The 17019-nt window shown below is 42.9% G+C and overlaps 1 protein-coding gene across 4 annotated transcripts in view; it reads right to left on the reverse strand.

Moving 5' to 3' along the window:
- Positions 1-17019, reverse strand: part of DENND1B (DENN domain containing 1B) — a 278593-nt gene that overhangs the window by 64037 nt on the left and 197537 nt on the right. For all 4 annotated transcript variants that reach the window (XM_043922760.1, XM_043922761.1, XM_043922759.1 and 1 more), the window contains one exon: positions 7600-7701. In XM_043922760.1, the coding sequence (XP_043778695.1) occupies positions 7600-7701 (102 nt within the window). The remainder of the gene's footprint in view (positions 1-7599; positions 7702-17019) is intronic.

Consider the following 17019-nt stretch of genomic DNA (forward strand, 5'->3'; position numbering starts at 1 on the left):
TGCATGTGCGTATGTATGTTTTGGGGGCTTCCCTGGTGGCTCAGTATAGAATCCCGCCTGTGGTGCGGGAGATCTGGGTTCAATCCCTGGGTCAGGAAGATCCCCTGGAGAAGGGAATGGCGACCCACTCCAGTATTCTTGCCTGGAGGATTCCATGGACAGAGGAGCCTGGAGGGCTACAGTGCACGGGGTCTCAACAAGTCAGACACAACTGAGCCACTAACACTTTCTTTCACTTTCATATTTGTTTTTATACAACACTTACATAATTTAAATTATAAATTAACAGCTCAGCGCATGATGATAAGACCAACTACCAGAACATGCCCTCCCTACAGAAAAGATCAGAATCCTTTCAGCTTACCCTTTCCTTGTCTTTCTTTACAGCTTTATCACAAAAACGTTTCCCTAAATAAGATATTACTCAGTTCTTCTCGCTACAGAACATTATTACATAAAAGGACTCATCATATCACCTCTTCAGCGATGTGTCCCTCCCCCTGAATTCACTCACACTCAGTTTCACTGCAGTTCGCGCGTCTCTCTGCCGTGCGGCTGCCCTATTGCAGGAAAGTAACCACTTATTCTCTTAATACTGATGGGCGTGTGAGTTCACCACCAGCACTTTGCCGTTACAAGTAATTTTAGCGAATGACTTTTGCTGCCAAATTCAGAGTGAAATCACTAGGTCAAAAGAAATTTGTATGTTTAAGTTTCAGCACCAAAGTGTTTTCTCAAACAAGTGGTGCAAATTTTTACTCCTATCAGGTGAAACTTGGTCCCTCACTCCATGTCTTTGCCAAATTTTGAGATTTTCAGGTTTTTAAAACTGGGCCAGTCTGGTGAGTGTGAGGTGATACTTCATTATGTTTTTACTTGCTGTTCTCTGATTATAAACACGGCCGAGCATCTTCCATGTCTTTATCAGCCACTCAGGTTTTTCAAGTGCATGTGTTTATCCAGGTCATGTGCACAATTACATTGGTTTTTTGTTTTTAACTAACATGCAGGAGGGTTGGTTTTTATATTGTGGACTCTATAATCTCTTGGGTGGTTCAAAAGAATTGCAAATACGAAGTCTTTTGATGGTCAAAGTTCTTAATTTCAATGAAGCCAAATTTATTAAGCTATTTCCTTATGTCCTACATAACTTGTCTTTATACTCAAAGTAATGAAAGACAAGTCAGTTTGGTGTGTTACTTTCTAAATCTTTATATATTTTTTGGTTCAATTACATTTGTGAGGAGTTCCAATGCTAATAGATAGAACCTTCCTCAGAGAGAAATATTAATGTTTTAATATTAAGTATGATGTCTACTGAAAATGTCTTTAATCATGTATTTTTGCTTTTACCATGAATATTATGAACAGTTTTTGCATCTGTTGAGATGAGCTAATGATTTTAGTCAAAGAGGAGAGTGAAAAAGCTGGCTTAAAACTCATCATTAAAAAAACTAAGATCATGGCATCCTGTCCTATCACTTCATGGCAAGTAGATGGGGAAACAATGGAAACAGTGACAGACTTTATTTTCTTGAGCTCCAAAATCACTGCAGATGGTGACTGCAGCCATGAAATTAAAAGATGCTTGCTCCTTGGAAGAAAAGCTATGATCAATCTACACAGCATATTAAAGAGCAAAGACGTTACTTTGCTGACAAAGGTCCATCTAGTCAAAGCTATGGTTTTTCCAGTAGTCATGTATAGATGTGAGAGTTGGACCATAAAGAAAGCTGAGTGCTGAAAAATTGATGCTTTTGAACTGCGGTGTTGTAGAACCCTTGAGAGTCCCTTGGACTTCAAGGAAATCAGTCCTGAATATTCATTGGAAGTTCCAGTACCTTGGCCATCTGATTCGAAGAACTGACTCACTGGAAAAGACCCTGATGCTGGGAAAGACTGAAGGCAGAAGGAGAAGGGGACGACAGAGGATGAGGTGGTTGGATGGCATCACCGACTCAGTGGACATGAGTTCAAGCAAGCTCTGGGAGTTGGTGATGGACAGGGAGGCTTGGCATGCTGCAGTCCATGGGGTCACAAAGAGTCAGGTACAACTGAGCAACTGAACTGAACTGAATGATTTTACCCCAAAATCAGTTAATGTAGTGAATTACATCCATAGATTTCCTAATGTGCAACTACCACTTAATTTCCAGAATAAAGGCAACCTTCTCATGAAGCAGTAACCTTTTTAAACCTTGCTAGAATTGGCTGAAAATATTTTAAATTTTACATCTGTAGTTATAAGTGGGCCTGGATTATAATGTTTTCTTCTCACATCATCTTAGATTTTAGAGTGCAAGATTATCCCAGTCTTACAAAAGAAACTGAAGTGTCTCCCTTTTGCCATAATCAAAACAGCAATTTTTTGGAATCTGAATTGGAACCAGTTGATTCCTGAATGTGTGGGAGAACCTGCCTGTCTGATACTATAAATGCTGGTTAAATTTAATTCCTGTGTGTGGGTACTGTGTGTGTTCAGTCATGTCCGACTCTTTGTGACCCCATGGACTGCAGCCTGCCAGGCTCCTACACCCATGGGGTTTTCTAGGCAAGAATACGGGAGTGGATTGCCATTTCCTTCCCCAGGGGATCTTCCTGACCCAGGGATTGAATCCAGGTCTCCTACATTGCAGGCAGACTCTTTACTATCTGAGCCACCAGGGAAGCATATTTACCATTTATTTTGCTCTTCCTTCCTTCTTGCATCTCAGACTTTCCATCTTAGAGCTAAGAAAATTTTCTCCCTGAATTACTTTCTTAAAGTTCTTCCTTAAGAATGTCTTTCTCCTGTTGGTGTGGTAGTCAAGGTTCAACTAGAGAAGCAGAACCAGTAAGAGATGAGACAGACAGACATACACATATGAGATTTACCATAAGACCCTGGTTGACATGATTATGAGGGCTGGCTAAGTAGGTTGCAAATATTGTAGGACAGGCAGTCAGGAAGGACAGACATAGCAAGTGGGTCTATAGGCAGGGGCCAATGCTGCCGCTCACAGACAGAACTCCCCTCTTTCAGGAAAACCTTGGTCCTGTTTTATAAGCCTTCCATCCGATTCTGACAGGCCTACCCAGCTTACGTAGGATAATCGTCCTTATTTAAAGCCAAGTGATTATGAGTTTAAACTACATACGCAGAAATATCTTCACAGCAACACCTAGATTTGCTGCTGCTGTTGTTCAGACGCTAAGTCTTGTCTGACTCTTTGCAACCCCATGGACTGCAGCACGTTAGGCTCCTCCATCCAACGCTATCTCCTGGAGTTTGCTCGAATTCATGTCCATTGAGTTGGTGATGCTATGTGATTAAATAACAGGGGCCCACAGCTTTGACATGTGGACATACCACTAAAGGCAACAGAGAGGGCAAACTCCGCTTTTGCAGGGAAATGTATTCACAGCTCTATTATAATTAAAAGTTATTTTAGTAGGCCAAGGATTCTAGGTATTCTTTCTAAAGAATTTTTTTAAAAATTCTTTCAATTAAGAAAAATCCCTCTTTATTGAATACTTTAGAGCTGAATAAGCTGTGCAGGTATAGATTTCTCCGCATCTCCTCAGTCTGGGGATGCGGGACTTCCTGAACAGATGAAGCGTGCCTGTCACGCTCCAGCCCCGTCCTTCCAATGAGGTCTCTCCTCCACGTCCTGTCCTCTCTGTTTATAACTGAGCGTGTGGACTGCAGGCATGTCCACTCCACCCTTTGAGTCTCTTACACTTTCTGTTTCTTCAGAGCTGTGTACTAAAATCTGGATAATTTTTCAGATATATCTTCCAGTTCAGCAAATCTCTCTTCCATTAGATCTGATTGGCTATGAAACACATCAATTTCCTTTCACGTGAATTACATGCTTCCTTACCGGAAGTTTATTTACTATATTCTTAAAACTGTCTTCACATTCTTTAAAGTTTTTATGTCCTGAACATTTTTAAAGCCTCTTCTACTTATTTGAACATCTTAAGCACAGCTATTTTATATCGTACTTCTGATAATTCCAGTACTTGAAATCTTTGCAAGTTCGTTTCTGTCCGCTGTTTCTGGCGTAGGATCTGTCTCCCTATGTGTGGTGACTGTTAGCAGTGCACCTCCTCTTCGGGATCGCAGCTGGGAGAACTCTCCGACGCCTGGATGAAGCGGGGTGGCTCCTCAAGGAGGGTGTGTGCTTGCTTCTGCTAGGGGCCTGAGGACACCTACAGTTTAGGATCACCTTACACTTGAGTTTGGTCAGACCAAACCAGACATTATTAATTCAGGCTTTGGACTCCTGTGCACACTGGTGCATGGTAACTTCTCTGCAGAGCTCCTTCCTCTCCTCCCAGTTCCAGAGCTTTTGAGGCACAAGCCCCTGCAAGTGTTTGAAGGAAGGCACACTTTTATTTTTGGTTTAGCTTTATACCAAGTCTTCCCTGATTTCAAGAGCTGAATCTCCCACCACACTTCTCATCTTGGAGAACAAGCACTAGGGCTTTGTCTCCTGTGATCCTCACCACAAGGCGTTTTGCAAATCCTGCATTTTAAGTTGTTCCAGTACACAACCCTGGTGGCTCAGACAGTAAAGCATCTACCTGCAATGTGGGAGACCTGGGTTCGATCCCTGGGTCAGGAAGATGCCCCTGGAGGAGGAAATGGCAACCCACTCCAGTATTCTTGCCTGGAAAATTCCATGGACAGAGGAGCCTGGTAGGCTATAGTCCACGGGATCTCAAAGAGTCAGACATGACTGAGCAACTTCACACACACACAAAAAACGTACAGAAGTGAGCACCGGATCCTTCCCTGCTGTGTCATCAGGAATAAGAGCCAACTCTAACTCTTACCTTCAAATTATATGCTTCTCTCCTGGGTTCACGGTCTCTCACTTTTGTAGCATAAGAATTGTCAAACAGAGAGAGGATGTGTGGTTCTTGACCCACAGCGGGTCAGAAACTCACAGTCAGGAACATGGATCATCTGTACTAAACAGTCTCATATTTGTTCAGAAACATCAGTCGTGTCTTTGAGAATTCATCTATGTTGATTATTTTTTTTTAACCAACTGATTCCGGCTTTTGCTTTCCCTTTCCACCCCCACCCCCAACCTTTAGCCAAATGTAATTAGTATACAGAAACCTGCACACAATTACTGCAGACAATTTGGAGTTTGGGCAGAGGTATACAGTCCTGTTACCATCACCACAAACCAGGTGTAAATAAACATGTCCATCACCTAGAAGAGCTTCCCGCGTGTCCCTCTGTGCTCCTGGCTGTTTGTGGTAAGAACGTGAGCAGGAGACCCACGCCCCTGACACACTCCACGGCATGCGGCCCTGCCCGTCAGCGCCTCTTAGCACGGCCGAGCCTGCGCTCAGCTCACCTGTACAGCTCCGTGATGCTCTCAACAGAGCCTCAGGTCCTTCAGCGGCACCTTCAAGCATCACTTTCGAATGGTTCATGAAACAGTATCAATTTCAAGAACGCAGTCTATTTGTGTATGTGAAACTACTAAGCTGTTCTATAATTGGTTCTACATTGAATGACCGTTTTCATATTTTACATTCAGCCTTTTCGATAAAATTATACTTTATTTTTTAATTCATTGTTTTAGTTAAATATAGTCGCTATACAACGCTGTGCTGGTTTCTGCTGGAGGTGGAGTGAATCAGCTGCAAGTGTCCATGGTCCGCCCCCTCTGGCCAGGCCCCACCCCGCGGTCAGCACGGAGCACCTGCCCACCAGCCAGCTGTCCCACGCGCAGTGGTGTTTGCACGTCAGTGCTGCTCTCCCTGTTCGCCCCGCTCCCTCTTCACGTCCACAAGTTCATTCTCTACCTCGACATAACGTAACCCCGCACAGATGTGCATTTTGTTAATGTAGCTGCTCTCAGGGTGAGGCCGAAACACTAATGTTTGTGAGCTTCCACAAAGTTGTGTGTGCTGCCCAGTCGACAGGGCACGGGTGTTAAGTCACGTAAACTGTCACAGCCTGTCCGGCAGGGACAGTACTGCTGTTTTACAGAGAAAGAAACAGACACTTATGAGTAGAAAGCTATCGAGTAGCAAAGCCAAGGTCTCACCCAACTCGACCTGACTCCATATATATGTATATATATGCTTTTTGTAGTTATGTTAAAAAAAAAAAAAAAACCATGTGTGAGCTTTATCAAATGATAAGACTAGCTACAGAATCTCATGGTCAAAGGGAAGCGAAATGCTATCCCAACCATCCACTCAGTCCTGGACCCCCACGTAACCTGAGCCTCACAACTCAGATTTGACAACGGGAGGTTAGCTGTCTCCTCGTGACAGAACACAGGAAGGGCATGGGAGCTTACCAGTAACGCACTGGATGCCAGCCTGGGGCTGCCCTGGGCTGTGCACACATCAGCGCTGACACACCATCCCTCGGTCCTGCTCTCATCTGGGGAAGGAATCCCACTTGTACCGGAGCCCGCCAGGGACACAGAGCTCCAAAGTGAACCCACTCCATCCTTGGAAATTCACACAAGACACCTCTGGTCCAGAAACCCACCCAACCTGCTTCACTTGGCTCCTTAAAGAGGTCTACTGGATAAGTCTAACCTTTCTTCACATTTTGGAAGGCAGGTAGGTATATGGCCCATAGAGCATTTTCCTAACTCAGATCATTTTTTAAAATTACTTCAGAATACAGATAAACAGTATCGGATTTTTCACCATGCTGATTTGACGCTTATTCTGTTACTAGGTCTCTTTCCTCTTAACAGCAATAAGCATTTCTCTTAGCTTGTCCGTTTCTCAAGGGCATCACTGAGTTTTCACTCAGGTCTTCGTTCTGGCCCTGTGCACAGTAGACGACACACTCTTCATTAAATGTTGAATTCATATAACTGACTTTACACTTAAAATTGTCATGTGGAATAAGAAAAGTAAGTGTTAACTTAATTCAAATAACATAAACAGAAACTACGGCCAGCCTAAATTAAGAGACTTGTCATGATCACACAATAGGATAAAAGAAACACTGCATCTAAACTTTGGAATTCTGATGTTAGGATGCTGCTTTTTGCAATGACAATTATATTTTCTGGGCCAGAAATCAAGACACACAGTAGAACTACAACTTTTTTCTGAATTTTGAATTTGTGATTGTGGAAAGTCTTCTCTCCATGGAATTCTCCAGGCAAGAATACTGAAGTGGGTAGCCACTCCCTTCTCCAGGGCATCTTCCCGACACAGAGATTGAACCTGGGGCCCCTGCATTGCAGGCAGACTCTTTATCATCTTAGCCCCTTCCCGGGAAGCCCCTTACAAAGCTTAAAAACTTACATATTTAGGAATCATTTTTTATAAACCGGATTACATTGGGATGGTCCTATAAAAAACTTGGTTTGTTTACCAAGTTGTATCAATCTAACCGAACTAAGATAAGCCCTTCTAAGATGCCTAGTCAAACATAACTAGTCACCGCTTTTCCCGCTGTGCATAGGTAGTTCTGCTCTGTGAGACCATCAGTTGAGCAGTTTTCCGTGAGGAAGTTTCTAATAGCAAAGTTTAGACGTAAGTTTACAGTGACAAAAACGTGTTACAAGTCTCTGACACACTCAAGTTACAGAACAAAACGTGGAGGCGCACTCTTACCTGCTTAAAAAGCTGGAGGTTGACTGCGGTTTCCAAGAACTGTTTCATGACACTTGAACGGTGCTTTACGAAACTTTCCTCGCAGAACGTGATGGGCTCACCCTGGGTAGAAACAAAGAATGTGGGGGTGTCAGAGCAAACCAGTCTATCTGAGGAGGCACCAGAGCGTGTAAGACAAGCCAGCTTCCAGAAGCTTGAGTGTCGACGGGGGGCAGGCCCTGACACATACTGGTGGAATTGGGGCTGGTAGAAATACTCCTCAACCCATAAGCTTCTGCTGTAGCTTCCTAATCAAGAATCCTTTAGGCTCTTAAAAATGCTGACTTTCACACTCTCAAAGTTAAGAATAAATTCCCTAAAAACAAAGATTTAAGACCATCAGATTGATTACAAATATTAAATACGGCACATTTGAAAAAGCCCAACAATTATATTTCATCTTGACTAGAAAACATTCTTACTCTAAAAACTGCAGCATGATTTTTGCCACTTATATTATGATCATTAATTTCTTTTTGGTGGTTTAGTTGCTAAATTGTGTCTGACTCTTTGTGACCCCATGGACTGTAGCCCACCAGGCTCCTCTGTCCATGGGCTTCTCCAGGCAAGAATACTGGAGTGGGTTGCCATTCCCCTCTCCAGGGGATCTTTCCTTCCCAGGAACTGAACCTGGGTCTCCTGTAGTCCAGGTGGACTGTTTACCAACTGAGCCACAAGAGAAAGCCCTGAAAAAAATTTCCTTTAAAATTAATTGAAAGGTCTATCAATCACATTCTCTTTGTGATTACAAAAGCAATTCTGACTGGATACTTTGTAGATTAAGTCCTAGGGAGTCCAGCTGCCTGAACTTACTCTGTTTGCTAAGTATCCACAGCTGCAAGAGTCATAAGTCTCAGGCTCCGCTAGATGCCCCTCCTCCAAATCACAAGGACTTTAATTCCAAACACACCTCCACGTATTCCCATACGTGAGCCCAGAAAGCACCCCTCACTGGTGGACCCCTGCCTCTTGCTGCTGCCCTCCACAGCCTGCTCACACAGATGAGGAAAAGCGACTGAACTTTATGATCAAAGTGAAAACAGACATTAGGGTCCATGATTTGGTCCTTATAGTAAGTCAGTCCTGTAGCAATCAACACACTGCAATAAAAAGGAAAGAAGTGAGCTTGTTCATTCACTTTCTTATAGAACTTTAGAAAATATTAATTATCATTTAATTTTAAGGAAGAATTAATGTCTTGATTACAGGTATCTGTAAGTAAAATTTGTAAACTGGTTCTTGCACGAATAAAATGATGGGACTAGCCGTCTGTGAAATCCAGCTGCTGCCACTCTGCCGGAAGTTACTGACACTGTGGACGCGCGCCGCTCCGCACAGCACCCCTTAGTCACATACAGTGCTATTTACATCTAAGTTTATTAACATTAAAACAGGAAGTCAGTTCCTCAGCCACACCAGCCGCATCTGAAGTGTTCAGTGGCCACGAGGGGCTGGTGGCCACTGTAACAGACAGGACAGACACAGAGCACTTCCTTTATCACAGGAAGTCGTCCTGGACAGCACCGCTCCAGAGGCAAGAAAACAAAATTCAAGCTGAGAATCACTGAAGACAAATCAATAACCTATTAATAGGTGCCACCTACCACCAGTCATCAACTGATGATCCATAGTAACACTGACAATATACATTTTCATATTAATTGTTGCCATTCTTAAATACTATAGAATGATTTTTTTAACTGGATTAATTTACATAAATATATTTTGGATAATCAAAATATACTCTACTTGCCACTATCATAGAACTTACAACCTAATGAGAAAAAAAAAACAACAACAAATAAGCAACCCTGTTAAAGATCTGTGGTTTTCGAATCCCCATTATCAGGAATATACCTAGTTATCTGGGGCCCAATAAATGCCTTAAAAGCAAACAAATGAAATAGCAAGTCAGATAAAGCCTGCTTTGTATGATATATTATCTTCGCAAAAGCAAATATAAATTTTAAAACCACTGCCTCTAACGGCAGTTCCAACTATATCACTCTATCTCAAAGAAACCAGTATGATTCATAATCTTGGTTTTTATTTGATGGATATTCCCTCAAACATGTGAGATTTTATTACCATCTATAATGTCTAAAGATTGTAACAATGAAGCAGTCTTCAATTCAAACACAAAGCTCAACCTCCAGCTGAAAATCTCAGACTTCCGATGTTGCGGGCTAGCATTTCTTCTGATTGGAAGGAGCAGAGGGTGGCCCTGACGTACTCCTTTCCCAGTTTGGAACCATCCGTTGTTCCATGTCCGGTTCTAACTGTTGCTTCTTGACCTGCATACAGATTTCTCAGGAGGCAGGTAAGGTGGTCTGGTATTCCCATCTCTTGAAGAATTTTCCACAGTTTGTTGTGATTCACACAGTCAAAGGCTTCAACGTAGTCAATGAAGCAGATGTTCTTCTGGAATTTTCTTGCTTTTTCGACGATCCAACGGATGTTGGCAATTTGATCTCTGGTTGCTCTGCCTTTTCTAAAACCAGCTTGAACATCTGGAAGTTCACGGTTCATGTACTGTTGAAGCCTAGTCATCAGCCAACATGAATTACCTGGAAGGACTCTGTCCTCACTAATCTCCTAGCAAACGCTTGCAATCTCTCAGGGGAAGCAGCAGGGAAAAAGCTCTGGTTTGCTGTCCACGCATCTCTGAAGACACCAATCACGGTAAAAGCTTCCAATGAACCTTCACCTAGTCAACAGCTCAGTCACTAAGAATCTTCAGTTCAGTTCAGTCACTCAGTTGTGTCTGACTCTTTGCGACCCCATGGACTGCAGCACACCAGGCCTCCCTGTCCATCACCAACTCCCGGAGTTTACTTAAACTCATGTCTATCGAGTCAGTGATGCCATCCGGCCATCTCATCTTAATGATCACCAAGAAGACAAAGCCCTGGCACATCGTAGAATTTTCTCTTGGAGAAAGAAAAATAAGATTCACAGTGCTCTAAGGCTGTGTGTGTAAATACACGCGAGTCTCAGCTGCTGTCTCCTCTGGGGGGTACCCTGTGAAACTGGGGGGAATTCCTTTCAATCCAGGTTGAGCTGGATGGCATGGTAAGAAGGAGCACTCCTTAGGATCTTCTGGTTTATTTACAATCTGACTAGAGATTGGGACTAGGATTGAGTGGTGCCTCAAACATTGTCTTGCTCCGAGTAAAGTGACTCCATGTCCCGTGTTGGCCCCCAAACTCCCAGTTCACACCTGCAGTGGGAAAGATCTCCTGAGGAGCCTTCTGTGACTTCACAGCGGAAGGTGAGCTGGTTTTGAACATGAACGGAAGCTTTGTGAATCACAGAGAGAAAAGACGGTCCTGAGAGAGGACAGACGTGGACACAACGTGCCCGGTGTATCTGGAGAGAAAGCTCCAGAGTGGGGTAAGGAGAGATCAGCTGAGGCCTAGGGGCCGCTGGACACAAGTAACAGAAACAACCAGAGCAGGAGGAAGGGCAGGCGGCCAGCCTGGAGAAGGCCTGGGCCACATCCCAGGACGTCAGTTCTCTCCTCGGAGACTTCAGGCAGCTCAGAGACGTGTGTACGAAACGATGTGATGAGACTGTGCCTGTGCCTCAGAATGGAGAGTTTGTGGGGAAGAGGAAACTATGGGAACAGGCAGATCAATTAACAGTGCAAAATAAATCAGGCAAGGAGAGACGAACAGGCCCCAGAAAGAAAGAAACAGTAATGACTTCCATTACCTAACGTTTATAGGACACTAATGACGACTAACAGTAATACAGTAGGGAAGGAGTGCGTGACACTTACTATTACCAGGCACTGTTGTAAGACACTTAACACATATTAACTCATGCAAATCTCAAGCTCATTATCATCATACTTTACACATGATGAAACTAAAACACGGGCTTCCCTGGTGGCTCAGCGGTAAGGAATCCACCTGCCAATGCAGGAGATGCAGGCTTGATCCCTGGGTGGGGAAGATCCCCTGGAGAAGGAAATGGATACTCACTTCGGTACTCTTGCCTGGAGAACCCCAGGGACAGAGGAGCCTGGCGGGCTACAGTCCACGGGGCTGCAAAGAGTTGGATATGGCTGAACAACAACAGCAAAACTTAAAACATAAAGTAACTGGTTCAAAACTGCACACATTGCTGAGTGTTAGAAACAGGATTCACTTTATGCTCTCGACCTCTAAATTACCCTATTTCTGGATATCCTAGACTATGTGAAGTATTTTATGTATTCCAAGTCATAGAATCTGTAAAAGTACAATAAGCTGTGATTATTATTACATTTTACAGATGAAGAAGCAGAGTTTAAGCAGATTCACCCAGGGTGTGAGCGTCTGAAGTTTGTGTGGTTAATGACGCTACTAAACATTTCATGGCAAATTCAAAAGGACTTGTTTGTCAATTGATACATAGTAGTGGTTCTCAACGCTGGTCCAGGGACGCTGATCTTTTCATAGGATCTGTGACGTTAAGACTGTTTTCATAATAGTGCTAAGATGTTATCTGCTCTTTTCACTTTCATTTTCTTATGAGATTCGACAGAGATTTCCAAAGGCTTCATAATTTGTGATAGTGCAACAAACTGAAGGCAGAATCAAATATAAGAATCTAGCCGATTTCCTTTAAGCCAGACAGTAAAGAGATTTGGAAAAGTGTAAAACAGTGCCATTCTTCTAAGTTGCTTAGAAATGTAGTTATTTTTATGAAAACATGTTTTATGCTTATCTTTAGTAGGTTTGCATTTTTATTTTTTCATTTTTTCAAATTATTTTTTCTCCTTTTTAAATTATTTTGTCTGTATTGTTTTATAATAAATTATTTTTAATATTAAATTATTTAACATACATTAATTAATAAAATAATAAATATTTAACATACATCCAGTTTTCATTTGTAATATGGTAAATAGTGATACACTGACATACACAGAAGTTCTTTGATGTCCTTGACAATTTTTAAGAGTGTCGAGACATTTGGAGACAAAAAGTGTAAGGACCACAGGTATACAAGGAAAAGATGAGCAAGGGTGAAAGATGACTTTTGGATTTCTAGCTCGAGGATCAGAAGATGCTATTGTTTATTAAAGATCAGAAATACAGAACAAAATCCAGATTTAAGAAGAATCTGATAAACTCAGTTCTGGCGTATGTCTTGGCTTGGCTTCTGCGCCACGACTGAGATGGGGAATCTTGTTCGAGTGGTTTTTTGGCAGAGAGTTCTCAGGAGATAGGTGCCAAGGGGAACAGGAGATGGCAGGGGAAGAAAGCAGGCGAGAATGTGGCTTCAGCCTGAACCCGTGGGAAAGCTCAAGTCTTGCAGCCGAGGCCACCCCGCCTTGGGGTGAGGAGGCGAGCTTCCTGCAGCCTGTGTGGGTCGGCTGCTGATCTTCTGGGAGTGAGCGTGGAGGGGAAGACGGAGCGCCTGGTGAGGGGCCACCCATTCAGCCAAGGGCAACTTTCCTCTGGAAAGAGCACCAGCCAGCTCAGCCTGGGCGGGGCCTCGAGCACAGGGGAGGGTACAGGGCTGAAGGTCGCCTGCGGATACTAACACAGGCTAGAAGTTCAAGTCTGGAACACGTCCTGATATCCAGCAATTATCTGTGCAGATAGAGCTAAGTATTAAAGTTAAGCCGATCACCCTACTTAGGGACAAAGATTTATGTAACTGAGAAATACTTGTCTATAATACAATTCATGCTTTTTAATTACATGGCTCATTGACAGAAGTAAGTAAGTAAACGATATACAGTCCGGTGGAGGCACAGAATAATGGCAACCCACTCCAGCGTTCTTGCCTGGAGAATCCTAGGGACGGGGGAGCCTAGTGGGCTGCTGTCTCTGGGGTCGCACAGAGTCGGACACGACTGAAGCGACTTAGCAGCAGCAGCTACTATTTGAGTTATTTTTACAGGATAATTAAGGCACAGGTAAGATATGGATGAAATGGGCCTGTTTTTCCTACCCTTCTATTATGTTCCACTTCAGAGAAATTATCATTGTTAAATTAATGTAACATTTCTGCTTAGTTTGTTTTTAAGAATAGATATGTTTCAAGTTCTAGACTGTTCTCCACAGTAGGAAATGTCACAGAATAAGGAAATACTTAAGACACAGACCTATACAAAGACACAGATCTTTATGCTCTAAGAATGTGCATGACTTCGTGAAAGTTCATGCTGGAAAAAAAAAACAAAGGTGTCAGGAAGAATGAAACTGTACAAAAATGTGAAGTAAAATCCAAAGTGTCAACACAGTACTGACTCAGTTCCTTGACGCACTTAGACTTGCTGTGTAATGTCACTGTTAGGTAAGATTTATAAACAAGCTGAGCAAAAATGTCTGCGTAATGATGGTACATTAACATTTTAAAATCTCCCAAAGATTTTGCCACCAGTTCTCCCATGGGAAATCTTAAAAACATAGTTAAGGTTCTCACAGAAAACAGTGATAAAAGATTTTTCAGGTTACATGGCATTTTTTGTCAACTGTCCCAACGCTTCTCCTACTTGCCAAACAGGGGCCCAGATTACTTCAGTTCATCTTTCTTTTAAAAAGAATTTCCTTTTTGTCCATTAGCAAGACTCATGGAAGCCCAGAAAAGCTTGGGTGTTTGAAACAAATGACATCATCCTAAATATTCAAAGCAACACATTTAAGTATTATCTCTATGCTCTTGGGGTAATAAAGTATATGCTTTTGAATATACTGAGCCGTATTTTAACTCATTACACAATTCTTTAGCACTACCTGTTGGTCGAAAATTTGACTTATTTTTAATAGGCTGTGGTACACATGATGCCCCTTATTTAGTGCAATCATTTAAAAGAACTCTCAAGTTTATAACAACACTTCTCTTTGGGGGATCAGCAGAGGGTGCTCTATTTTAGTTATGTTGAGGGAATATTCCTTACCAAATTTTCTGCTTCTCATATATTGTGTTTAATGATCACAGCTAATAATAGAGCATCAATCACATGCCAGGCACTGTTCCAGTAACTAACATACATGAACTCATTTTATCCTCTAAACCACCCATGAAGGATTATTGTCTTTTTTTTTTAAACACATGAGGAAACGAAAGCACTAAGAGGTTATCAGTCCAAAGTCATGTAACTGCCTAGTCACGGCGTGAGGATTCAGACTATTCTAGAGTCTGTGCCCCTCATCACTTTTCTTCCATTTATTTAGCGTATTAGTTTGACCTTCCAGTTCTGAATTCTTAAAAGTAGCTACACCTGCTGCTGGCCAAAAAAAATCCAAAACCAGCCAAATATCCATTATTTTGCTGAAATCACTTTCCAAAAACTTGAAGGAGTTTTAAGATTTTCTCTGCAACTAAGGACAGTTGTCAGCCATGCCAGAGCACCATTTAGAGAGGGTAAGTTAGGCCAGAGGAGAAGAGCGACAACAAATTAAGTGCAGTCACTAGGACGTTCCAAGTGCTTCATTCTTAAACCGGTTACTCTGGGGCGGCATTCAGCACGTGCGTTTGAAAGTGAACATTCAGGTCCTCCTGAGGGCTTTCGTTCACTGCCACAACCAGCTGGATCCCCAGCTGAGTGCAGAGAGAAGAGGAAGGAGCGGTTCGAGGGGAGGCCATCACCCCAGGGGGACCGAGCCACGCGTGGGCTTAAAGGGCAGGGGGAAACACACTGCCTCCCCAACTCACACGCGCTCCGTAAGATGCCTACACCATCCGCACCTCCCAAGGATATTCCTGAGACTCAGTCTTCACGTAGACAAGTACCGAGAGTCTCCCATGTATCTTCATTTAGAGGAAATGTTAGGTTCAGAAGATTGATCTCAAGGAGTGCACGGCATGAGACAGAGGCAGCATGGAGTGGAAACGCTCCTCACTAGCTGGCGAGCAGGATGGTGGGAAGAGCAGGGGCAGACACAGGCCTTGCTCGCCATCAGCTGGGCACTTCAGCGACGGCTTTTAATCTCCATGAGCATCATTTTTCTTATCTTCAAAATGAAAGGGGTGATATTTTGATGGCTTATAAAGATTAAGTGAAAGAGTTAATATAAAGGGCCCATCAATGCCTGGTATCCAGCAGGCACTAAATGGTCAGTTGTCTTAATAGCAATTAAAAAATCATTAATGTAAGCAAGAGTCAAAACCATTAATGTAGGTAAGCGTCAATTAATGTAATTCAGAGTCCCTTGGACTGCAAGGAGATCAAACCAGTCCATCCTAAAGGAAAACAGTCCTGAATATTCATTGGAAGGATTGAGGCTGAAGCTGAAGCTCCAATACTTTGGCCACCTGATGCGAAGATCCAACACATTGGAAAAGACCCTGAAGCTGGGAAAGACTGAAGGCAGGAGGAAAAGGGGATGACAGAGGACGAGATGGTTGGATGGCATCACCGACTCAACAGACATGGGTCTGAGCAAGCTCTGGGAGTCGGTGATGGACAGGGAGGCCTGGCATGCTGCAGTCCATGGGGTTCGCAAAGAGTCGGACACGACTGAGCGACTGAACTGGATGTGAGTAAAAATAATAATATAAGAACTATAATAAATAATGTAGAAAGAGGGAAAAGAAATGTGTTAAGGAAAGGAAATACAATCAGTTCATAGAAAGGAAGGGTAGAATGAACCACATCTTAAAGGGTCATGAAGAAACTAGATGGCTGTTAGAAGCCAGACAGATAGAAGCACTGCCAGGAAGGAAGAACACTGAAATGAGGGTTTGGAAGCCTGAGGAGCTCAGGACATTTGGAGCCTCAGGCAAAATTCTCTGAATTGAGGCCAAAGCTTAGGAGAAAAGTAAAGGAAGACACAGCCCCTTACAAGGGCCTTGAACGGCAGACAAAGGGAGGGCCCTGAGCCTCTGGGCCATCACAGACCTGATCAATAGGCTCAATTTTGTCAAATGCAAAGGAAAGAGTGGGTCATGAAACTTCAAAAAGTAGTATCTAGTTAAAGAACTCACATCCATTAAAAGTTATTTTGTAATATTTTTCTTACCAATTGTACTCTGCTACCTGGAAAAGGGAATGGCAACCCACTCCAGTATTCTTACCTGGAGAGTTCCATGGACAGAGGAGCCTGGCGGGCTACAGTCCACGGGGTCACAAGAGTTGGACACAACTGAGTGACTAACACTTTCACTTTCAGCTGGAGGATACTACTGAAATTAAAAGACACTTGCTTCTTGGAAGAAAAGCTATAACAAACCTAGACAGCATTTTAAAAAGCAGAGACATTACTTTGCCGCACAAAGGTCTGTCCAGTCAAAGATGGTTTTTCCAGCAGTCATGTACAGATGTGAGAGTTGGACCATAAAGAAGGCTGACAGCCAAAGAACTGATGTTTTTGAACTGTGGTGTTGGAATAGACAGGTAAATCCAGTCAATCCTAAAGGAAATCCACCCTCAATATTCAC

The sequence above is a fragment of the Cervus elaphus genome, chromosome 14 (genome assembly GCF_910594005.1).
Source record: "Cervus elaphus chromosome 14, mCerEla1.1, whole genome shotgun sequence".
NCBI lineage: Eukaryota > Metazoa > Chordata > Mammalia > Artiodactyla > Cervidae > Cervus > Cervus elaphus.